Raw genomic sequence first — 26,809 nt, 5'->3', positions numbered from 1 at the left:
GTGATCTGCAAATGTCTATCACTTGCTTTTTTTGGTAGTTTAGCTGGATATAGAATTCTGCTTGAGAGACATTTCCCTCAGTCTTGGAAGTTGGGAGAAAGAGGAGATAATATTTCTGGTGTGGGAGGTGGGGAGATCAAGGAAGGCCTCATGAAGACAGGCAGGTTGTGAGGAATAGGAAGATGAACAGACTGGGCGGGGGGAGGAGATTCTAGGCATGTGGAACAGCATCAGCAAAGGCACAGAGGCAGGAATGCAAAGGGGCTCAGAGGGGAGAAAACAAGTGCCCAGAGAGGCTGGATGATAAGTGCATGGAAGGGAAGACTGGGTGGGCTGGGGTCAGATGCTTAGAGGATCCTGGAAAGGAGCTCCCTTCTTAATCTGTAAGCACCCATTACCCTGCAGGTGTTTGAGCAGAGGATTAACACGATCAGATCTGTGACTTGAGAAAAATCAAACATTTGGTTTGCCCACTTTCTGAATAAACAAGAACAGAGATTTAGCAACAACAAAACAAAAATGCTGCTCTGAGTAAGAACTACAGCAGTGAAAGCAAGTGGGAAAATATATTGCGATGATCAAGAAAAAATTACAAGGAAAAAAAGCACAGCTTGGCTTCACTTCAACAGCGAGGGAACTCTAAGATGCAGCCCAGCTGGTGCAGGGTAGGCAGAAGAAAGAGACAGACTCAGGAGAGAAAGCATGGTAGTTCTGGTTGCTTAATCCACCTGTCACGGTGCCACATCCTCTAGAGGTGATTGCTACAGCTCTTGGTAGTTTCAGCTTCAGGAATTTTAAGTAACTTGGCATCAAGTTTTAGAGACTTCCTCAGGCAGGAGGGCAGCTGAGAATTCAGGGAGCAAAGTGGCTGACCTGAAACCCCTTCCCCACCGCAGCCGCGTACTCATCCTCAAGGGCCTGCTCTCCTCTGGCGATGGGTCAAGCCCAATTTCATCCAGGACAGAACCAGTCAGTCCTCTCTTCAGTACTCCTTCCGGATTCATAGCCCGTATTTTATTAGTCATTTAAATATCTTGCTCCTTGATAAAGACTGAGTTTCCTGAGGACACAGACTGTCTTTTTCACCATTTTATCCCCAGTGTCTAGAAAGTGCTCAGTAAATGCTTTGTGGGAACTGAATTAAACTAAAAAGATCAGGCAGATTTAAAGTGACAGAGTCAAGACTGAGACTTCATTCATCCTAAGCACTGCCTTCCACTGTGCTCCAAAATTTGGAGCATTAATTCTGACTACACTACCCCAAATTGAGAGCATTAATTCTGACTGCACTACCTACATTTCTGCTATGGCTTCCACACTCCATTCTGGTTCTGCAAAATAGGTGATCCAGTACCTGACAATCCTGGCTCATGCCCTGGTAGTCTGTCAACAGGGCTGCCACCAGCACTAAAAAGGAAAAGGGGGTGTGTGTGTGTGTGTGTGTGTGTGTGTGTCGAGATGGGGGTGGGGTGTCCGTAACTTCCACCTTCCAAAAGCAAGCTAAGAGTATGAATCTTCCCTACTTCAATGACTTCTCCTTCAGAATGCCCTTCCTCCCCATCATCTGCAGTACTGGGTGTTCCCACGCACGTAAGTACACACACACACACACACACACACACACACACAGACGGGCAAGTTAGGGCAAGCTTGACATTACTGCATGAGAAGGGTCCAAGGTGAAGATCATTTTTCACTCACAAAAGAGACCAGCTATAGACACAGGAATAGGCATTTTTAAATGCCCTTAATCAACTGTACCTGAGGCCCTGCTGGCCTTGATTTTGAGATAGCACTTAATTATCTCAATATGTCCCCCTGTCCACCCTCCATTCTCAGGCCAAGCTTGGTTCTTTATTCTTTAGAGCTCTGGGTAAACAAAGGTTGTGTTTGACTTTTGCCTTTTTAATGGAACTCTGTCTGTGCTCTGGCATCCAATCAGAAAGGGACTGGCATTGCAGCCTGCAGGTGACCCCACCATGAGGCTGGGCCTCCCTGCTCCACACCGGGAACACTGGTCCTGCCCTGCCATCCTTTCCCTGCCACTGTGCTTTGCACACCCAGGAGGCTCTCTTCCTTCTGTCCCTTGCCAGCCACGGGCCCGCCAGTGGGCTCTGCCCTCACACCACCCCCCGCCTCACCGTCTTGGAGCTGGCTGCTCTCCAGCACCTCCTGGCACCTCTGACATCCTGGACCTCTGAGGACCCAAGGGTCCCTGGGGATGGCCCATGGTCCACCCCTCATCTTCCTGCTTCCAATTCTCTGGTCTAGAAGTTCTCAATCTGGAGTTCATATTAGAAGTACCTGGGGAACTTTTAAAATACATCAGTGCCTGGGTCCTACTGCTCACAAAGGGAATTGGAATCTCTAAGGATGGGACTGAGGCGTCAGCATTTTTCCATCTCCTCAGGTGCAGCCTGTGTCAGGAATCACTAGCCTATTCTCTTTTGAGTCGACATGTCTGTGGTTAATTTCAGTTCCTGCCTCTTCAATAGCCCCTCCCACAGACTCTGTTCCATATTCATTGATAAATATCCATGGAGCACTTATCCTGTGGAAGGCACTAAAACCCATGACTCAGCTGTTGTGCCTGAACACAGACACCCAGAAAGGTTTTTTTCCAGATACTCCAAAAACAAACGATTATCACTTAGGCGTGAGGAAGATAAAGTCTTTCACATTTGGTGAATTATCCCCCAAAACAATATCCCTACATTATAATCAAAACCAATCAAAAATTTCTTTTATAATCTATTTTTTGTTCTACATATATAGGTGGAAGATTACTTATAGCCACAAGATACTCACAGAGGGTGACATATTTACCTACTTTGTGTTTTATGCCCTGCTGTTTATAATATTGTGTTAATTTGGCAGCATGATGTTTTATCACATAAACATACAAATATCTACTCATCAAAATACACAACCATAAAATAAAAGATTAATCACTTTGACTTTAAAATTATGGCTTCTCTTCAACAAAAACACTATAATGAAAGATAAAAAAAAAAAGCCTACAGCCCGAGAGATGAAATCTAAAATATAGAAAAACAACAAATATTAGCAACCAGAACACAAAACAAAATTTTTTTAAAGCATCAATAAAAAGATAACCAAAAACAAAGGTGGGTAAAGATTTGAAAAGAAATTTACAGGAGAGGAAATATAAGTATGAAGAGATGCTCAACTTCATAGATAATCAGGAAGATAGAAATTTTAAATTACAATGAGATGCTAACCACTTTTACCAAGAGAATGGGAGAATTAAGAGTCAAACACCATCTAGCATAGGCAAGAAAGCAGACCCACAGGAACGCTTACACTTTGTTGGTTCAGCTACTTGGAAAAGCAATTTAGAGATTTCTAGTAAAGAGGAATTAATGTATATCCTATAATGCAGCCTCCAATGTTAGTGTTTCTCTAAGGTAGATAAAGAGGCATTTACAAGAATATTCAGAACAGCATTGTTTGTGGTAACAAAAATTTAGAAATAGCTTAATCCACAATCCATTAACATCTACCACCAGAAAAAAAACGGATAACTATATTGAGGACTATCCATACAATGGAATATTACATAGCAATAAAAATGAATCAGCTAGAGTTACTCATTCAAAATAGATGGATCTCACAAACATCTAATTCAACAACAACCAAACGAAAAAATGCAAGTTTTAGAGGAATACATACCTAGAATGCCACTTAAAGTTTGAAAGTGTTTACAACATGACAGAATATAGCTTAGGAATATATTGTAATAGTACAAAGAAAGGCTGCAAATTCCCAGTGGAGGCAGATGTCCTGCTGGTGCAGCGGACGCTGTATTCAGGGAGGGAAACGTCAGAGGCTTCCACTCAATTAATCATGTGTTTTTTTAAGCAGTGAGTACTGAGTACATATGTGTTTATTGAATTATACTTTTCTTTTTTTAATTACAAAATGTTTATGGGGGTATAAACATTTGGGTTAAATCTATTGCATCTGCACCGCCCAAGTCAGAGCTACGAGCATGCCCCTCCCAGTTATACTCTCTCTTATTGTATATCTTAAATATTTCAAAATAACTTTGAAATATATTTAATTTTATTGAGAAAGTCTGTTTTCTGTTTGCATTAACACTAATTGATCAATAGCCCCTATATAAATATTCTACATATATTAATACCATTTCTTTTTCCAATAAAGTCTTTATATGGTAAAATAAGGTGCTACATTTAAAATTCCTCAGAATACAGACAGAGTTTCTCTGAAACTTGGTAAAATAAAATCCTAGAAAATTGGGCTGGGACTCAGGGGACCTTGCTCAAGATGAGTAACTGCTCTATGGCTCAGTAAGACAAGAGGGGCCCACGAATCCCACACGCGCACCATCTCACATAACAGTCACGCCATCCCACAGGGCAGTGTGGGCCCCTTTTTATAGCTCAAGAAGTTAAAGCTGCAGAAAAGTTAAGCAACCTACCCAAGGGGATGGAGCCAAGATTTAAGCCCAGGCCTGCCTTACTGGGAAGGCCACGCTCTTATTTATGTATTGACTTGTATCTCAGTTTGTTCCAGAAAAGTCTTAAGATGGTACAACAAAGAGACTGTAAATTAAGTAATGGTTTTAAAGTGATTTATAAATAAGAAACAATGGGCATGGGAAAGATGAAGAAAGTAGGGAGGTCAGTATGCACAATGTCACAATGTTTGCCACAAAGCACAGGCTCCTGGGGAAGTGGGCTACCAGGCCAGCGAGGTCGAGTGCCAGCTCAAAGAAGGTGGTACCTTCGATCACCCCATGCACTGGGCACAGTGACGGACTTCCCAGCACTGCATCTTATGCTGCTGCCCCCACCCCCATGTCCTCTCTTCCACTCCCCCCTGTCACTGTTGGGGATAAGGCTGTTCTTTCTTAAGAAGTCCTACTGCTGCACTCAGAGAGCCTTATTGGGCCAGCGGGGAAGGAGATGCTATATCCCAATGTGCCTGGAAAATACGGCAGTGAGAAAACATAAAGAGGCGATCCTCTCGTTAGCTCTGAAGTGGTAATTAAAAACATAAACACAGAAGTCACGCAGATGCCATCAGATCCAAATACAGAAAATTTGGCCGGTATAGTCTAAAGGAGAAGCCATTTTCCTCCCACAAATAGCAGATGAAAGAAATTATTTATATGATATAGTCACATCATCTACAACCATGAGGAAATAACTCAGCCTGATATCGATTATGCATTAAAATGGAAAGAAAAAATGGTCTAGAATATAATCCGTGAAATGACAAGAACCCAAAGGAGGCTAGCACAAGGAGGTTTCAGAGAGAATTAACTTTAGAGGAGGAAAAAAAAAATTAACCGCACTTCAATGTTATGATTATGTCAAAAGGTGTTCCATCATACATACAGTGCAAAAATCAAGGCATCAAGATCTCATAAACGCAACAACTCAGCCACAGCTGGCTAGGCTGAGTGTGTGTAAACACAGCACCATTCCCAGATTCCAAAGATCAAACCCAGGGTCTGCCTGGGAGAGCACAGGCATTTAAAGGCAATGGCAAAAACGTGACATCCCGCAACTAACTTTCTTCCTTTTATTAGAGATACTACTGATAACAGACACTGCTGGATGACTTCAAGCATGTAAAATCACATTGCATAACAGAGAACAAGCCAAGAAGAGTCTATCTCTGATTATTCAGGAGGGAATCATCCAGACTGTGGAAAAACCCAAGCGTGCACGTCTGATCCTCTTCCGTCCTCCTACATGCCTTCCCTTCTCCTGAACGTTAAATGAAGATGGGAGAGAGTGGGGAGGGATGATATTCAAATCAGTCAATTTTGCTACATGGTCAGCAGTTCTGGTAAATAGATTTGATGGGCAAGGAAACAGAAACCATCTGCTAAAAATGAATTTTAGAGCTTTCCTGTGGATTTCAATTATCCATGCTGCCTCTGTCCTCAATTTTATCATTGATAAGCTGGGGCTTATTTTACCAAGAGCTAAATGTCCGCCCTGCGTGGCTCCACGAGACTCCCCCACTGGGGACCTGTGGCCCTGAAGCATCTCTGGATTTTTAGCCACATCTGGTACTCCATCAAGAACCTGACCACGCTCACTTTCCTGACTCCGCTGTGCCAGGCTCGGTCACACCAGGATAAGCCATGACCTTCAGTCACCCAGTCTGAAGATTCCATGTGCCTCAGGGGTAATGAAGCCGTGTCCTGCACTGATTCCCATTTAAAAACTAATCTCATTTGACCCATGTGAAGTCAGCCCCAAGATGCAAATGCCCACTTTTCTGAAAAAGGATTTTACTTACTTGGCAAAAAGAATCATCATTTCTAAACAGTTATTGATAAAAAGCACCAGTCACATCATAAAGACGTAAAACAGGGGTGAAATGTTTTGCAATTAAAAGCTCAACATTTTCAGAAAACTGGCAAAGAGGCCAGAAGCCCGAGATCAGCAGGGCGTCTCCTGGGAAGGTTCCCAAGGCCTCAGACCCAGCCCCTGACCCTTCCCCTTAGCTGACACACGCGGGGGACAAGCCCCCCATTGCACCTTGACCTTCTGAGGCCATCAAGGCTTACGTCAAAAGCCAATGAGACAACACCCACAATCTTACTTCTTCCTTTTAAGATTTAGGGAGGAGAGCAAGGGAACAGCATCGGGTGGAAGTGGCCTATTTACAAGCAGGTGACTGAGCTGAGGAAAGGCTCATGGCAATCCCTGCTCCCTTCTCCCAAAACCCTGGATAGTTAGAGAGGGGCCGAGAATGAATATGTCCATTTGTAGAGAAAACAGAAAAATCCCAAAGCAAAGAGTTAAGTAAATCCCAAAAGACCACTTCATGTTCAACCAAAGTACATTTCTTTTAAATAATGGTTCAAGTTCACAGCCTATCTTGGATCCACAAACATTTTCCTCTTCTCCTGGCTGGAGAACAGGCTAACATACCCTTGTCCAACAGAGGAATGAGAACAAGGCACTCCCTTTCACTCTTGCTGTAAAGCTCTGTCCACTTGCTTATTCTGATGACTCTCAGGTTCTCATCTTCAGTACTCAAGGCATTAAAATGCCATCAGCACAGAACCTCAGGTGCTCTGTGCCCAGCGCCAGGCTCTCTGCTCACACTCCAGCATCAGGGAGCATGGCTTCATGTCCACTCCACCATGTATGTGGGAATCCCTGATCTAAGGAGACTGCCTCCCAAGCTATTCATTCAAACCTCTCACACTCCCCATCTCTCCACAGTACTGTAAGCAGCAACACAGATTCATGGGCTCCACTCTCCTGGAATCTTGTCAGAAATCATTACTATTTACAATGGGCCTTGGGGCCCTTGTGTAAAAAGATCTTATATTTCATATTGTAGTTTTCACTTTTTAGGAAATATATCTTAGCTTGGGCTGCTATAACAAAATATAGACTACAAAGTTTAAACGACCAACATTTATTTCTCACAGTTCTGGAGGCTGAGAAGTCCAAGATCAAGGCACCAACAGATCTGGTTCCTGGTGAGGGCTCTCTTCCTGGCTTGGAGACAGATACCTTCTCATTGCCTGCTCAAGTGGTCTTTCCTAAAGGTGTGCCCAAGGAGAGAGAGAACTCTCTCTTTCTTAAAAGGGCACTATTCTCACCCTCATGACCTCTTCTAATCTTAATTACTTCCAAAAGGCCTCAGCTCCAAATACCATCACACTGAGAGTTAGGGCTTCAACATATGAATTTGGGGAAGACATAAGCATTCATCCCATAAAATACATTAATTACAAATATTTTTATTTATGAAGCAATGATAAATGCTTATGACTATCTTTATGTAAAGTTAAAAGGCTGCCCCTCCAAAACAAGAAACTTAAAGGGATTAATTTGATGAATACAATTTGCAGTCGATATTCAACTGAAACCTCACAATATCCCATCTGACATTCAAATCTGTTGTTCCAAATGAAAGACAGTATTATTTCTAAGGTGTAACATTTTCTCTATTATTAAAAGATTAAAATATAAAACCGTGACCAAGTTTAGATGTTCTGCCTTTCTGAGACTTTGCCACCACATTAAAACTCACTGTCACCATGACCTAATGGGAGGACTTGAAGAGATGTAATGGTTCAGCAATTGTGGGGCACAGACAGGGCCAAGAGATATATAAAACTACAAGTGCATTCTGTTGGAGCATCAGTTTTTTTTCTCTTTTTTTTTTTTTTTTTATTTCAGCTTATGATGGGGGGTACAAAAGTTCAGGTTACATACGTTGCTCATGTACCACCTATCCCCCCAAGTCAGAGCTCCAGGCGTGTCCATTCCCCAGACAGTGCGCATTGCACTCATCATTTAGGTATATACCCATCCCCTGAGCATCAGTTTTTATGTCAAGTTTTTACATCAAGAAATAAATTCAGCAATGTAAGTATAAAGTCATTCAAAATATTTTTACTGAGAAGAGAGGACTGAAGGAGAATGCAAAGTTCGCATGAATTTTAAAACTAAAGAAGGACATTCCATAAAAATCCTGTACTTGCAGCAGATTATTTAAACTGCCTGAGGCAGGCATTCATTCTTTCAACCCTCAGTCTTGAAAAGGTTTGAGAAGCCCCAATGTAAAGGAAGAAGACCAACTCCTGAAGCTAGAGACTTGGCACATTCAATTCAGAGTCTCTGAAGCCACATCATAACACACAAGGATGTGAGATTCCCATGGGTCTCCGGTCAGGTGGCCCAAATCCAGCCCTGGGAATAGTGACTGGTGAACATATCAGCAGGTCTATGTGGACTTGGTATAGAACCGATGGGCAACTTCATGCATTAGAAAGCTCTGCCTTCAGTTGCACTGAAATCTGCATCGTTGTAAGTATAAAAACTTGCCCCAGCCCTTCTAGTAATGGCCACGTCCTAAAATTCATCAGTGCTGCCCATCTGTCCTTATTGGTCAAGGTTGCTGCAGCCTGTCACCAGGATGTTAGCATCATCCTCCCATCTCTTTTCAAACCCTGTATTTTCAAGAAGAGGAAGAAACTTAGAGAAACAGAGGTAATGATGGCTTACCGCTGTCTGCAGCCCTCAGTCTAAGTCCACCCGCAGGAGGAGGATGTACGAAGACTGAGAAGATGCTTAGGGGTTAACAAGTCCCAGTATCAGGATGGCTGGGCCCTCCACTTTTCTGTAATTGCCTAAAAGGCAATAACTTCCTTCCTTATAATGAGAATGTGCTAGTATCTTGGTGGTGGGGGAGACAGCTGTGGTCAAAGGAGCACTGATATTTAGTCTAGTTCTACAAACTTTCACCAAGCATCTATTATGTGCCAGGTACTGCACAAAAAATGGGCATAAAAAGATAAGTCAGACTGAGTGTTCATGCCTTGAAAGAGCCCATAGTCTGCAGATAAAAGTGGGATGGGAGTGGCATGAACATGAAGCAATCAGTTGAATAACGGGAGGTGAGACGGAAGCCAGAGGTACCTAGAGAGTACTAGGGGAACTCAGGGAAGGTACATTTAGCTCCATCTGGGATTCAGGCAGACTCTCAGAAAATCACACTGGAGATCAATGTTGAAGGATGAGTGAGAACGAGCCAAGTGAAGACCAGTGAAAGGAGCATTTCAGGAGGCAGAACAGCACAAGGAATGGCAAAGAACAGAGTTCACATGGACAACCACAAGCAATGCGCAGGGCACAATGTGTGGAGGAAGGGGCCACATCACAGATGGTGGCTGTGGTGAAAAACTTGGGCTTTATTAGGTGGACAAAGGTGCAGCACTGTTGGATTGTATTAATAGTTAGCTGGATCACTCTGGCTGAGTGTGGAGGGACTAAGGGAAGACCAAAGATCAGAAAGGAGCTGCTGCAATCATCTCAGTGGTTCTCAGAGTGTGTTCCCTGGAAACCAGTAGCACCAGCATCACCTGGAACTTATTAGAAGTAGAAACTCGGGCCCTACCCCAGTTCTACCGAACCAGAAACTCTGTGGGTGGGACCAGAAATGTGTGCATGGACTGGCCCTCCAGATGACTGTGATGCTCACTAAAGTTTGAGAACACTGGTGTAGATAAAATATAGTGAGTGCCTGCACTAGAAGCAGTGGTGGTGGATGCTGTGATTTGAATGTCCCCTCCAAAACTCACATTGAAATTTAATTGCCAACGTGACTGTTTTAAGAGGTGATTAATGCTGTTATGTAAGTTAGTTATCGCTGGTGTGGGCTCCTGATAAAAGGATGAGTTCAGTCCCATATCCTTGCTCCATCTCACACACTCACATGCCTTTCCTTCTTCCTCCATGGGATGAAGCATCATGAAGACCCTCACCAGAGGCTGGTCCCATGATCTTGGATTTCCCAGTCTCTAGAACTATGAGCCAAATGAACTTCTATTCTTTATAAATTACCCAGTCTTTGATATCTATTATAGCAGCAGAAAATGGACTAAGACATGGGTATAGAAAGGAGGGGATGAATTTGAGGCAGATACAGGTCATAAAATCAACTAAGACACATGTGGGCAAGGGAGGAGAAAGACAGGGACGTTCAAAAATTCTGGCTTGAGTGATTTGGCAGGTTATCAGGAATACAGGAGGTAAAGCAGGTTTATGTGGATGTTAAGTTAATGCTGAATATGCTGAGTTTGAGATGCCTCTAGGCCACCTAACAGGCAAAGTCAGGCTGTGGGATACATGAATACAAAGTTCTGGGAGAATGACTCCAGCATATAGGAGAGGCAGGTAAAACCTTGCCATCACTCAAGGAAGACCAAAGACAGAGCTCTGGAGAATAACAGTATCAGAGGGTTGGGGAGAGGCAAGAAAGTCCACATAAGAACTAGAAGAAAGAAAAAGAGAAGAAAAGGGGAAACAAGCTGATTCTTCCAGAACCTCAGGTACTCCTACAGGGCATACCTAAGTAGGTTTTGTTCCTTAACTTAGAGTATCTATTTACATAACTAACCACAATCAATACGAGTCAATATATGAGCATGCCAAAATGGCATTTTGATAAAATTCAATACTCATTTAAAAATCCCTTTACAGGTAGACTCCCCAACATCCATTCTCTCCTTTCTTTTCCCAGGAGTCACTGAATTCTGTTTGGGGATCTATGTGGTTCTAAAGAAGATGTGAATATATGTGAATATGACTAAGCGTTTAATTTCCCTCACTACAGCAATTGGTTAGGAATAGTCATGTGACTTGGGCTAGTCCAATCAAAATTTATCTCAGGATTTTGCTAGCAAAGCTGAGAAAAAGCTATTGCCCCTCTTTTTTAAAAAAAAAAGAAATATTCTCACTGCTTGTCAAAAAGAAACATGTAGCCAGGTTGTTGCTCATAACATCTTGACACCATGATGGAAGCAATACCATGGAAAGCAGAGTGGAGAAAAGGAAAGTAACCAGATCCTTTGTAACACTACCAAATTACCAAACCACATAATTATGGCCCAAAGCCCTATCTATCTACCTCTGGACTTTTCAGTTACGTGGAGCCAATAAATTGCCTTTTATTATTATTATTAAGCAAGGTTGAATGAGCTTTTCTGTGCTTAAAACAGAAAGAATCCCAGTGGAAACAAATGACTTCCCCTTTGTTGATATCAGAAAGAAATCTGATAATATATATCCATCAGGTGAAGAACAGGCCACACAAGCCACAGCTATACCAGGGTGTGGCTTCCCAAAAGGAGGGATATGAAATGATCACAATCCAAATGACTGGAGTCAAGGCCAATACCTCAGCAAGGGAGAAATGGTATTCCAACCAAGGGATAACAGAACCATTTTTCACAGCTGTCTTTGGGTTAAGAACACTTATGGAATTCCAGGAAAGCCAGATCTCTGAACAGAAAGCCAATGCACCCCAAGGGCTCACATGCCAGCCACTTTATGCCAAAGTTCCTCCAGTCACAGTAGTCGTTGGAAGAATCCTCAGGAAGGATTCATGGGAAACTCATTCCCGGAAGTCTGGTGTGTTCAGTGTGGCCGGATACAGAATAATTGTCTCACTTTTTCTTCTCTAGATTATTTTTAACATGTTTCTCTATTGTCTCCTGTCATAAAGCATTGCTGTCAGGGGCTGATGCCAACATGATTTCTTTTCCTTATAAATGACTTGGTCTTTTTGCCTAGATGCCCCAAAAGACTTTCTTTCTTTATGGTACAATTATATCACTAGAATATATATTGCTATTGTCCATTCTGGATCAATTTTCCCTGTATACAATGTGATTTGATATTCATTTTCAGAGATTCCTCTTATAAATGGGTTATATATGTACATGCCTATATATTATATATAGATCTATATATATATTTTATATATAGGATATACATATACCATATGATAAATTATATAAATGGATCTCCTTTGCCTGTCTTCCATATCTATGACCACTTCTCAAATTTTTTATTATCTTCTTTTTCATTTCTGTGCTTTTTTTCTTCCTTTCCAATTTGTTTCCCTTACAGTGCTTTCTGCAGTGTTTATTCACACTTATATTTCTTCCAGTTTGATCTACATTTCTTAAACTTTTTGCTTTTATTTCTATTTGTTTTCTGAGCCACCAACTCTCTTTCACATCTTTCTGTTGTCTAATCATCTAATCTGTGTTTTTCTAATTTGGATTCATACTATTCTTTCATAACTTTCAATCATTTTCTTAATTTCTTTTAGCTCATCGGAAATATTAGATTACAGTTCTCCTCTGTTTTGGGAGCATATTTTTCTCGTGTGTCTTCACTGTCTGACTATTGGAAATAGTGAAGCCTCCTCCACTTTCAGTGGTGATTCTCAAATCTACAGCAAGCCCTCCACTTTGGGGGGACTGCCCCACTTCTTGGGATGAGCGTGGAGGGAAACGCCTGGGTTCCCCAGGCCTCAGAGCCATCAGAATCCCATCTGTCTCCCAGCCACTTCCTGCAGAGTTCCTTGTTACTGTCAGTGGTTTGGCCCCAACTGCTCATATTTTCAAGTTTATGGACATACTCTGATACTTAGTTTTTTTAAAGATGCTATTTCTAGATTGTATGCTTCACTTACATTATTACTCTGTTTTTTATGAGGGATTATGAGGGGACTAAAAATATACCATAAAAGCAGGATCCATGAAAGAAAAAAATATTAAGTTGAATTTTATTAAAATTAAAAACTTCTGCTTTCAAAAGACACTGTGAAAGGAATGAAAAAAATAAACCACAGGGGAGAGAATATTTTCAAACACATATCTGGTAAAGGACTTATATCCAAAATATATTAATACAAAGAACACTGAAAACTCAACATTAAGGAAACAAACGCCCTATTAAAAATGGGCAAAAGATCTGAACAGATCTCCCACCAAAGAAGATGCTTACCATCATTTGTCATTTAGGCAATTGCTTATTAAAACAATGAGATACCATTACATACTTATTAGAATGGTTAAAATCTAAAATAACTGACAATCCTAACTGCTGGCAAGGATGCAGAATACTCATTCACAACAGCAAAAACAAAAAAACTTAATAAATTCTTTCATTCAAACATTTCTTCAACGAATGTTTACTGAGCACTCACTATATTCCAGTCACTGGGGAAAAGAGCTGCTCACTGCTATCCCAGCTAACAAATGGCTTGACTTAGATTTGAACTCAGATCGACTCCAGAACCTGTGCTTTTTATACACTATATTACACACTCTGACCATCTGAGTGTCAGCAAATAAGACTGAAATAAATGGAATGATATGCTCCTGTCTTCCTGGGTGGGAAACCAAAGATGGCACAGCTCCCCCAAATTAATCTATCTACTAATTACTATAAATATCCTGGCACAATTTTTTAAGTTGTGAAATGATTCTCAAAGCCATGTAGAAGAATAAATGCCAGGAACACATTTTGTTATGGCTAACAAAACTGTGAAGGAAGAGTTATGAGTATTTTGCTTTGCCAGATGTAAGAATATACTTCAAAGATACAACTAACTATCAAAACAGTGTGCTTCTGGCAGAGAGATCAATGAAAGATTACAGGAAACCTAGAACTCACCCAATTATTGTATATCTCTCTATATAATACATATACACATACATACATAAAATGACATATGAGATTTATTAAATAATAAAAGTATCATTTTAAATCAGTGAGAAGAAATGGATAATTCAACAATGTTGGGATAACTGGTTAACTATGTATAGAAAAATTAAGTCAGCTCCATATATCATGACATATATCCAAATTACTTCCAGAAAGCTGAAAATTTTAAATGGCAAAAAAAAACCCCAGTACCCTAGGAGAATATTGAAAAACAATGTAGGTGAACACATCCCATTCAAGCGCCCAGAAGGTTTTTGCCAAAAATAACATCAAAGACATAAGCCCTGAAGGCAAAGATTATTAGATTTCTAGTAACAAAAATATATTGAAAAGTATAGTAAATGTTAAAATACAAAACAGACTGAAAAAAAATTAGTAGTATAGGATAGAAAAGGGGTTGGCATTCTTATTAGAATTTTTTAAAGCTCTAATAAGACAATAATAAAAAAGGCAAACACCCCAATTAAAAAGGGTCAAGGAAAGGACAAGCAATTCACAAAGCAAACACACAAACGGGCTGTAAAAATTATGCAACAATGCTCAGCTTCTCTGGCAATCCAAAAATGCAAATCAAAACAACCAGATTCCACTTTTTGCTCATCGAATTCCAAAGATTTTACACTGAATATCACCAGTGCTGATGAAGGTCCCAGACCCTCATCATACCCTGCTGAAGGGAGAGGAAAACTGTCCCAGGGATGTGGATCCCTTAACATATATTACATGCCCTCCTGGGCCTTGGTAACTGAAACAGTTAGAACCTTAAAATGTGTTTGAGATTCTTTCCATTGTTGCCCCCTTTCCTCTGTTAATACATCTGCCATGATATTTATCACACAATAATTTGGTCACCATAACCACAAACCGTTGGGGGCAGGAGGACCCTAGGAGACAGATGCCAACTCCATCCAATCACAGTCAGAGAACCAGTAAATGATCAGCTGTGACAGGATGCATCCCAGCACCCAATGGCCAAATCCATCTGCTACAACCAACACTCACAGATATTTGGTGAGTGGGTGTTTAATTTAATACATCTTTAAAAAGCTAAAAAAGCCATTGGTAAATGGAAGATTACTTTGCTCCTTGGCACAAAATGCAGACTGCTGGAGAACTAAAGCTGCCAATGTTGCTATTTGGTAAAGGTTTTTAATATAAGACCAGACTGGAATTCCTTCTCCCCATGTGTAACTAAGGGGTAATAATACTTGCCCCTTGGAGAGGGCAGATGACAAATCTGTATTACTCACAGATATATCTTGGCACAGCAGGCAGTTGATAAATGATAGATATTACGATGATGATCTCTCATTCAGTCTTTTGGAAAATCCTTACTGAGCCCCACAGTGAGTCAGAAACTAAATAGGTGCCTTGCATTTGTTATCTACCTTAATAAGCTGCATCATCATAGCATAAGCTCTTTAGCTTGCAGCACAACGTAGTCCCAGAACATTCAACTTGATTACATGAAAACACAAATGTCAACTTCCAGATTGGCTATCTATAGACCCTCCTTCTCCTCCCAGTATCACAAAAAAGAAAGAATTGTTTTATGTCCTCATTCAAATTATTACAAAATGCTCTTTCAGACACTGACCTCATGGTAAAAGATGGTTTCCAAACATTTGAGAATTGGAAGACTCCCAAGGGGTCATCTTGCCCAACAGATTGTCATTTTACAGACAGTCAAATGTGCCCACGGCCATACACAAGTGGGATGTCACAGTGGGATAAAATTGAGGTCCCTGGGCTGCCAGGCCAGTGATACTTTCACCCTGTCCCCTTTTTCTCACCTGGTAATCACCAAAATTCTTTCCCTTCCAAAACATAAGTATGGAATATCACATTTTCAGTATTTGCAAAAAAAAAAAAGGATGTTGGAATAGGCATGCTTTTGATCAACTTTATTCCCAATTTCTAATTCATGATTCTGCTTAAAATTTAATGAAAAGAACCTGTAAATATATACCATTGCTTGAGAGAATGGCAGATTAACCACAAAAGTCAAAAGCCTTACTAGCAATTCTGGAAGAGATTATGCATTATTTTTAAGTGAAGAGGCTAATCATGAGATTAAGCATTTCCTCAAAGCCCTCATTTTATCTTTTTCTTTCTACATCTTTTTTCAAAGTCTTTTGCAGAATCTGACATAACATGCCAAGCCACAAAAGCAGATGGACGACTACGCAGTCCTGAAGCCACTCTGCTAGCCCGTCTCTCTTAGTGTGAATGTGCCATTAGCCACAGGCAAGATGCCAGTGGCAAAGTAAAACGCCAGAAAAGAAAAGGGAAGTGACAAAGGAAGGAAGGCAAGAGAAGGTAAGAGGTGACACTAATATATGGTTAGATAAATCAAGGACAATTTCCTATAAACTAGAAGAATCCTCTTGGACCATGAGAGGTCTTACTAAAGCTTAGATACAGGTCTGGGTCCTTGAATAATAATAAAAAGTAACAGGGGCCAGCAAGGGGTAACAGGGGAAACCTGACTGAGGATAAAAGGCCTGTGTTTTGCCCCAGCTTGTAAATGAATTATTTGTGTGATCATGGACTGATCACACTATTGCTCTGGGTAAGTTTTGTAAAACAAGAAAGTTCAACTCAATGATTCTCAAATTTATCTACAGAAATATCCTAATGACAAAGGATAATGAAGTTAGGGGTGCAGGCTTCTCTAAGCCCCAGATTTCTCTGGTCCTATGTCTCCTATTTTTATTTCCATGGTCTATGTTACCCTGCACAATGTATTTAACCTCTGTCAACCTCAGTTTTCTTGAGCCAACTCTCCTGTAAGAACAACTAGAAAAACTGGACAGAACATTTAAAAAAATCTGTTTGAAAGTATCAAAGAGATACAAATGCAGTGAGACTTTGTCAGAGCAAGATCTGGGAGAGAAAGCAAGGTCAGAAGCAAAGTGCAGCTTTGGTGCACACATCCCCTCAAGGCCACTGACAGTTCTGAAAGCAGCAGCTGAGAAGCTGAACAGAGTTTTCATCCACCTCACAGACACGGAAGGACAAAACTGGAGTTCAGGGCCCACCAGGGAGGAAAGACCTTGAGAAACATGTTAGGTTTTCAGTTGGGACCCCAAAGGGCTGCAACCTACGAACAGGATTGACCTGGAAATAGATCAGCCTTCCCATGGGTTGAAACTTTTCTTTGAATCATCGCAATCACTGAATTATTATCACCTGGCCCTTGCTTAGCTGTCAGCTAGAAGCAGAAGTCAAGTCTGCCTGGAGGAATATGCTGTCATTTAGAGGAACAAATTATCTCTAAAATTGCTTGAATTTAATGTTCAACACTCAGTAAAAAAATAATGGGTTATAAGGGGGGAAAAAGATTGACCAAAAACCAAGAGAGAGGGAAAAAAACATTGAATAGACACATAGAAGATCTATCAGTGGGGTTATCATACACAGACTTTAACTGTGATTAACATGCTCAAAGAATTAAAAGATAAGATACAAAATTTTGGCAAAGAACTATGATAATATAAAAAAATTCAACCAAAAATTTTAGTACTGAAAAATACCGTAATTAAAATTAGCCACTAATTTTAAGAGGATATTAGGCACAGCAGACAGAGAATTGGGAAACTAGAATAAATTTCAGGAAAAAAGTCCAGACTAAGGTATGGGAGATGGAAGGATGGTAAATACAAGAAGTATGAAGACATCTGGGACACAGAGAAGAGTGTCACATGTAAGTAATTTCACTCCTAGTAGGATTAGAGAGAATGAGTCAGAAACAATATTTGCAGAAAAAATGGCTGAGAATATTCCAATATTGAAGAACTAAATCAAGCCACAAAGTCAAGAAGCACTATGAACTGTAAGGAGAAAAGATACAAAGAAAACATTACCTAAGTGCATTATCAAAGAACCACTGAAAGCAAAATACAGGTGAAAAATGCTTAAACATAGCCAAGGAATAAAATTCATTGCTTTAAAGCAGCAATAATGGTAAGACTGACAGCAAACTTCTCAATAGAAATAATGGGAGGCAGAATACAATGAAATGACATCTTCAAAATGCTGAAATAAAATACATAATACATGCCAACCTGGAACTCTACATTTATTAAAAATATATTAATACTTCAAAAATAATAATAAAAATTTTCAGACAAAAACTAAGAATTTGTCACTAGGAAACTGGTGCTAAAGAAAATACTAAAGGGAGCTCTTTAGAAGGTAAATAATCTCAGCAGCTCATAGATGGAGAAAATAATGAATGTCACTGGAAAAAGGTAAATTTGTATATAAAACTAAATAAATATCTGAGTATAGAAAACAACAGTAAGGTCTTCTTGAATATAAAAATACATAGAATTAAAATGCATGACAACCAAAGCATAAAATCAGAAGGGAAATAACTGGAATTTAAGTTTTCTAAATTCCTATTGTCTGGGAAAAGGGTAGAGATGTTAACACTAGGCTAATAAGTGAGGAGTAATTTTGTAATTTCTATTAATTACAAAAAGGATATAAACAGAGAATATAACTGACAAGTTAACAGAGGGGGAAAACCGAATAAAATATTTAAACTGATAGAAACTAAGATAAAAAATTACTGAATCTAGAACAGGTAAGGAAAATAGAAGGCAAATATAAAGACAATAACATTAAATGCAAATATATTACTAATTATGTTTAACACAAATGAACTAGGTTTTTCTTCTAGTGAGAAAGAGTAAACTCCTAAACCATCAATCCTCTCACTGATAATGATAAAATTTAGACAAGATAAAAAATGACATGAGGGCTCTGGAAAGTGAACAAAAACAAGTAGATTTTGGATGGGAGTGTGAGTTTGGAGAAAAACTCCAGCACCTGTTGACTTACTCAGTTTTTCAGTTTTGCCATGAGGGCAGGCCACAGTCACAGCACGGCCTGGGATGGTCAAACTCCGATAGAGAACTCACCATCAATTCTTGTCTAAGGAACCAGAAGATGGAGGCTGGGGCAACAGAGAGTGAGGGGAGAAGTCCAAAAAGAAGGGGAGAAGGAGAAATCTAAATTTTATGTACAAACTCTGCCCAAGTCTCTGGCTGACTGCTGAAACACACATGCACAGGGCAGATTCCAAGAAGCCAAGCTAATGATTAAAAAAAATCTCTTAACTGAGATTTCAGCTGCCACCCACTGCAGGTGACATAGTGTTTACAGCTTCAGTCTAATCAAGTTAACTGCCTGCTAAAACCAAACAAAAAAAGAGACTGCACAATCATTCACAATGTCCATGATACAATCCCAAAACGCTCCACATAAGAAAAATAATGGCAACCCTCAAATGACTCAGATGTCGGAATTTCAGACAAGGGCTTTAATATTGTTAGTATCACTATGCCCAGTGAGGTAAAGAAAAATGCACTCATAATAAACAAAAAGAGAAGAAACCTCACCCAAAAATAGAAAATATCAAAAAGAACAGAAATTTTAAAACTGAAAAACATAACACTGGAAATAAATATGCATTATATGAGATTAATAATTGAATAGACAGACGAAAAGTCTATGAACATGAAAGTAGATTGACAGAAATTATCCAACCTGAAGAAGAGAGAAAAACATTGGAAAAAAAGTAAACAGAGACCTAGGGATCTGTGGACAATATCAAAAGATCTAACCTATTGGTAATTGAAGTCACAGGTGGAGAGAAGAGGATAGAAAAGTATTTGGGGAAAAAAATAGATGGAAAATTTTCCAAATTTGCTGAAAGATGTACGTTCACATATATCTTGCACAGATTCAAGAAGTCAGTAAATCACAAACAAGATAAATACAAAGAAAATTATGTCCAGGCACTTTATAATTCATTTGCTAAAAGCCAAAGGTAAAAGTAGCTTGAGAAAAACTACACAATATGCACAGTGGGACAATAATTCAAATGATTGCTGGATTTTCATGAGAAACTGGAGCCAGAAGACAGAGGAACAACAACTTTCAAGTGAAGACATTTCTGGATAAAGGCAAACTAAGATAATTCATTGCCCACAGACCTGCAGTATAAGAAAGGCTCACATAATTATTTCAGGTTAAAAGAAATGATACCAGAAAGAAACAAGACTGTTGAGGAATGAATAAAGAGCATCAGAGATGGTAAATACAAAAGGTAATTATATCTGGGTTAACATAAAAGAATAAATGTAAAAGGTAAAACAATACAGCTCTAAAAGATAATATAGACTATGTTCATGACTTTGGAGTAGGGTAAGACTTCTTGTACTATATTAAACTTTTTGTTCATCAAGAGACATATTTGTTACTATCTGAACTTGGATACTTCTGAGGATAAAAGGGAGCACAATTAACTATTACTCTGGAAGACTAAAACTGCTCTACAAATGATACTGTCAAGAGAATGAGAAGACATGTCACAGACTGGAAGAAAATATTTGCAAAACACATATTGATAAAGGAGTTACTCAAAATATACAAAGAACTCTTAAAACTCAACAATAAGAAAATAAACAACCTGAATAAAAAATGGGTAAAAGATCTGCCCAGACACCTCACCAAAGAAGATACATGGATGGCAAACAAGCATATGAAAAGATGCTCAACATCATGTCATGAGGGAAACACAAATTAAAACAACAATGAGATACCACTACACATGTGTTAGAATGGCAAGAATCCCAAGCCCTGACAACATCAAATGCTGACAAGGATGTGGGGTGACAGGAACTCTCATTCATGGCTGTCGGGAATGCAAAACAGTGCAGTCACTCTGGAATACAGTTTAGTAGTTTCTTATAAAACTAAACATACTCTTACCATACAATCCAACAGTTGCACTCCTTGGTATTTACTCAAATGAGCGGAAAATTTATGTCCACATAAAAAACTGCACACTGGTATTTATAGCAGCTTTATTTATAATTGCCAAAACTTGGAGGCAAGATGTCCTTCAGTAGGTGACTGGTTAGCTCAGCTATGTTATATCTAGACAATGGAATATCATTCAGCACTAAAAAAAAAAAAATATATAAGCTATCAAGCCATGAAAAGACATGGAGGAACCTTAAATGCATATTACCAAGTGAAGGAAGCCAATCTGAAAAGGCTACAAACTGTATGATTCTCACTATATGACATTCTAGAAAAGGCAAAACTCAGTGGTTGCCAGCAGGGGTTGGGTGCAGGGGAGAGGAATGGTTGGCAGAGCACAGAGGATTTTAGGACAGTGAAACTATTCTGTATGATACTACAACAGTGGATAGACACCATTATATGTCTGTAGAAACTCACAGAATGTACAACACCAAGGGTGAACCCTACAGTAAACCATGGACTTTGCGTGATAATGATGTGTCAACATAGTTTCATCACCTGTAACAAATGTACCACTCTAGGGGGGAATATGGACAGTGGGGGAGGCAGTGCATGTGTTGGGGCAGGGGCTACATGGAAATGCTCTACTTTCCCCATAATTTTGCTGTGAATCTAACACTGCTCTAAAAAATAAAGTCTATTTTGTAAAAAGAGAAACCACTTCAATGCTTATTTATATACTGTAAAAGATATGCAAAACTATTTGTATTCTCATCAATAATATACTCATACTTTTATTATTAAAACTTATTAAATTCCATGTGATTTAAATATGACTGCTGCTCTGGGAGAATGTTCCTGGCTACAGGCACAGGTCATACAGCTCTGGGCCAGGCACCTCTCAGCAAGGGAAGCCCCAGGGAGCTCTCCCTAAGGTCAGTGTGGTGTTTAGGTTCCATTCTCATGACACATCCTTTTGCTTGGCATTTTATGGTTCCACTGATGGGGATTCAGAACAGCCTTATCCAGGACAGCTTCTGAGTAAGCTCAGCTCTACCAGCTACATCTGGCTCCTGGTTTCCAACCTTCCTCAGTGTGCTGGACATTGCTCCACCAGGACTCAGAATTCACTGTCAAGGAAGATGACGCACAGCCTAACAGCTTTTCCCCAAGCTCCAGCTGCTGCTGGAGTGCATCTGCTGCTGGTGCTGCTGGCTAACCTCCAACAGAAGGTTCTAGAGGGTACCAGAGCAACCAGAAACGGACAGTCTCCCCGCAGCACAAGGGCATGAGAATGCCCTCCACTGTGCTCTAATGTCTAGCTTTCAGCCAGGGATGTTTAATGACATATCATGACAGGATTGGCAAACAACTTCAAACTCTGCCAGCATTTGCTGAATGCCAGCTCCATGCCTATCCCAGGGGCAGCACAGTGTGGGGGTGAGAGCCAGACTGCCTAGAAGAATCAGGGGGCTTCACCCAAGCTGTTGCTTTGGATCCTGAGCATGACTTGTCCTGCTGAGAGCGAGCCCACGAGCTCCTCCTGGCTGGCCCTTCTTGGGAAGGTGCATCCTGCAGGCTGGCAGGGAAAGGAAAGAAGCTGGGCCCACAGGGCGAGGCTGGAGCACCAGGCCTGCCACATAGCTGGTCCTTGGTGATGGGGGCAGGAGTAGGACATGCTTGTAGCCCAAATCTCAGTCTGCCTCTGTCCACAGGACAATCTCATGTAGGATAAGAACTCTGGCTATGAAGCCAGACTGCCCAGAATTGCATGTGGCTCCCCCAAGCCACAATACATCTTGGGTTGTTATGAATATTAAATGGGATGATTTATGAAATCCTTAGTAGTGCATCTGAAATATAAATTACTCAGTAAGTATTAGCTGCTACCCAGCATCCCCCAGCCTGACTCCTTCAGAGCACCCCCGAAATGATTCCACCTCCCAGCTAGTCCAGTGTGAGAGAGGGGAGGGTGGGGATGCACAACAGAAACAAAACTCACAGTGGGTCAGGTGACAATGACACAAATTCCCAAACCTGGTGGTGGTGGGCTGAGTACCATCTTCCAAAGAGATCCAGGTCTTAATCCCTGGAACTTGTAACTGTTACTTTATCAGGCAAAGGGGACTTTGCAGGTGTGATCACATTCAGGATCTTGAAATGGAAAAATTATTTTGGGTTATGAGGGTGGGAGGGCCCTACATGTAATCAAAAGTGTTCTCATAAGAAGGAGGCAGAGGGAGATTTGACCACAGAAAATGAGAAGGTGATGTGATGATAGAAGCAGAGGGTGGAGTGATGTGGCCACAAGCTAAAGAATGCTGGCAGCCACCAGAAGCTGGAAGAGATAAGAATAAATTCTCTAGAGCCTCCAAAAAGAACCAGCCCTGCCAACACCTTGCTTTTACCCCAATAAGACCTATCTTGGACTTCTGGTCTCCAAAACTGTAAGAGAATTACAGTTGAATTCTACAAGAGAATTCTATTGTTTTAAGCCACGAAATTTATGGTACTTTGTTATAGCAGCAGTAAGAAATGAACATGTTGCATTAGAATCCTGGCCAACAACTGGGCATCCAAACAACAGAATCTAGATCTGGGGAAGCATGCTGGCAAGACCCTCTTGGTGCCACAGCCACTGAGCCAGTTAGAGGTCATGGCTGGGCTCTAGTACCAGGAGAAACCAGAACGAACCTGGGAGCTGAGGTGGAGGCCAAGTCCCAAGGACAGCGCTATCATCGAGGACAGCAGGGCAGCTGGCGCTTCAGCAGGCACTGTGGCCTGCACACCAAGTTTACGGCAGACCCTCGGCGGGAGGACCTGCGCCCACATATGAACTGCCTGCCTCAGTCAGGGTGGGCTCTGCACCACCTTCTTAAAGTGCATTCTGTGCACTGGTGTTGGTTTGCAGACCTAACGGCAGTGAGATTAGGACAGAAATCGACAATAAGTACTTAGAAATATCCAGCAATTTGGCATCGCTGTGACATTTTTGGAAATGTAATTATATTGCTGTAGAATCTTCTAATAAAATACTATGGTTTGCATTTTGAATGCCTTTTTTAAAAAGACATTTTTCTAGGAATTTGTTTTCATTGTATTTTATGAGTATTGGCCCACAGTAAATCGGAAATTTAACACACATACCCACACCCCCACCTCCCCCCACTCCTCTACCACCAACAGGACTCTCGACAACACAGAGAAGGTGCCTGCAGGTGGACAGGGAGGAGACAAGCAACGGCACAGGTACGATCTGACAGCTCCTCCAGGGGAGGGCCCGCACATGGCTGCCTAAATAGCAGGGCGACGTGCCTCAAAGGCAACACGAGGCACAGGCTCTTCTGCGTCCTGGTTAACACCCAATCACCTGTGCCCTCACGGCCTCGGGAATGCTCCTAAGTATCCGATGACAAAAGAGCACATGCACAGCTCTCAAGTACATACCCTTCCTCATGACCACTCTCTTGCTTAATGAGGCATATTCCACTTTATTTGCACTTCCTCGGCACACACTAACTCAGAGCTGGGGTGCACACTGAGTGACAGGACAAAGCTGCCCAGGAGGGAGACACTGCTCCCTATAACCCAGAATGAGGACATTGCAAGCAGAGAAAAGAAAATGACTACCCAGGCTATACTGCCCGTGTTTCTCAAGTACAGTACAGTACAATAGCAGTCCCCCACCTTTTTGCCACCAGGGACCGGTTTCATGGAAGATAATTTCTCCACAGACTGGGGGGATGCGTAGGAGGGGAGAGAATGGTTTCAGGATAATTCAAGCGTATTATGTTTATTGTGCACTTTATATTATTATTACATTATAATATATAATGAAATAACTATATTAATACAACTCACCATCATGCAGAATCTAATGCCGCCACTGATCTGATAGGAGGTGGAGCTCAGGCAGTGATGCGAATGATAGGGAGCGGCTGTAAATATAGATGAAGCTTTGCTTGCTCACCTGCCACTCACCTCCTGCTGTGCAGCCCGGTTCCTAACAGGCTATGGACCGGTACCAGTCCACAGCCTGGGGGTTGGGGACTGCAGCAGAGCAAGAATACTTTGCATCCCTCTTCTCACTTGTACCTCCAGATAACACCCTGAGACTGAGATTGTCACTCTCACCTTACATAAAACTCAAAGCCGGCTCAGAGACGCATAAAGCAGGAATTCAAGTGCAGGCTCTGGAAGTAAGACCTGTATTCAAATCCCACATTTGTCACTAACCAGCTGGATAATCTCTCTGGGCCTGAGTTTGCATATTTGTACAATGTGGACACTAATACCTTTGGGTACTAACACATAAGGTTCTTGCAATAATTAAGTAGTACGTGGGAAACAATTGACACACAGCATCTGGCAAAGTCGCCAATAAACACTGGCTTGAAGAAGTGGGGGTTTGGGGGGAAAACCACAGCTAAGGAGTGAAGGAACCAGTGCTCTCTGGCCCTAAGGACCGTGCTCTTTCCTGTGCTCAGGACACCATCACAGAGACAAGAGCTGGAAGTTGGGGACTACAGTAGCATTACGGACTCCAGTGGGATTAGAAGAACATAACATCTAGAATATCAAGAAAGCAAGGTACAGCACAAAATAAAAGTAGTTGACTTGAGAAGAGCAACTTTTGTTCAAGTCATGCCCCATATTTTGTAAATGTAATTTAAAAAAATCCTATTTACAATACAAATCATCAAAGAATTGGAAATTTGGAATTAAGCAAGTTTATTTTTTAGGTGGTGGCCCCAATGAATCTAAATGACCTCTTCTTAGTTTTATTATACACACACACTCTCATCAGAATTCCACATAATCTTCACTATTTAGTTAAATGTGACATAAAAATATAATTATGGATGGAACAAAACAGTTTTAGCACTTAAAGTGGTTTCATACGCTGGTATATATTTGCTTTGTTTCAGAAGTTTATAGCAATTAAAGTGCTAAACCAAACACTGTGACAATACGCAGGAACATGAGGCTTGAAGCTTCCTTGCTGTGTATTTCATACCCTGTATGAACTTGGGGCATTTTTTTAAATACCAACTTAAATTAACCTAGTATTTATCAGAAAAAGAGAAATGAAAATGTTGAAGATTGACTTTATACTATATTTCTAGTGTTAGCACTAATAAGCAAAACTATCCACTCAAAAATTTGAAATTTTATCTCTCTTTAAAAAATAATATGGAGTCTTGTTATGATCCCAAGTGGAATTCTTCAAAGACACTTGGCTCCGTGATTTTCATCTCACAGGAACACAGTAGCTGAAAAACTGAAGTGGACAGTCCTGAGCAAGGCCATCACTAAAGGCTAAGGGATTTGTAATGATAATTTAGGATGACATCCCCCTCTCCCACCTACCAGGGCCCAACATGAGCATGGAAGTGCAAGACAATGGCCCAAGAGTACCGAGCCCACGAGACTTTTTTGTCTATAGAAGAGGTGGATTCAACTTGGGCCTTAACTCGGCCAATTGTGTTTGTAATGAGGAAAAAACCAGAAGCCACAAAGACCCAATGATGGTCCCAGGAAATGGCTGCTGAGAGTGGCAGGCAGAGACAGAAACGTACGAGCATTTGGCACCCAGGCAAACAGCTCTGATTAGCTCAACAGCCTCCAAATTATCCCTTTCCAGCCTCGGAAAGAGTGGAGGCTCACCAGGCTGGCCTTGACTCAAGGATAGGTTTACGTTCTGTATAGTTTATTTTAAGAAACGAAGGAACTATGAAATGTATTTCTAAGATGATTAAAATAAGAATTCTTTTAACATGTTAGTGGTTAATGGAGTCAGTCTCCCGCGTGTGGAGAATTTGCTCACTGCACAGTCTGTCGTGTGTAACCATGATGAGCTGTGATGTACCAAGTAAGCACCTCTGAGCCTCCATTTCCCATAAAATGGATGGAAGAGAAGAAAGAGAAATGGCAGGTAAAATACAAGAGGTAACAAAAATTAGATCAAAAACAGGACA

At 40.8% G+C, this 26,809-nt stretch overlaps 1 protein-coding gene across 19 annotated transcripts in view; it reads right to left on the bottom strand.

Annotated features, from left to right (window-relative positions):
- PDE8B (phosphodiesterase 8B) overlaps positions 1-26,809 on the bottom strand; it is a 223,765-nt gene that overhangs the window by 100,495 nt on the left and 96,461 nt on the right. Inside the window, exons 2-3 of one of the 19 annotated variants that reach the window (XM_069492706.1) lie at positions 8,529-8,608; position 7,625 (exon numbers count right to left, since the gene is read on the bottom strand). The exons of the other annotated variants lie outside the window; for them this stretch is intronic. Coding sequence (XP_069348807.1) covers position 7,625; positions 8,529-8,608 — 81 coding nt within the window. The remainder of the gene's footprint in view (positions 1-7,624; positions 7,626-8,528; positions 8,609-26,809) is intronic. 19 annotated transcript variants of the gene reach the window in all.

This window comes from Eulemur rufifrons, chromosome 17, assembly GCF_041146395.1.
Source record: "Eulemur rufifrons isolate Redbay chromosome 17, OSU_ERuf_1, whole genome shotgun sequence".
Taxonomy (NCBI): Eukaryota; Metazoa; Chordata; class Mammalia; order Primates; family Lemuridae; genus Eulemur; species Eulemur rufifrons.
Note: the sequence above shows the minus strand (reverse complement) of the source record. Positions and strands in the feature narration are given on the sequence as shown.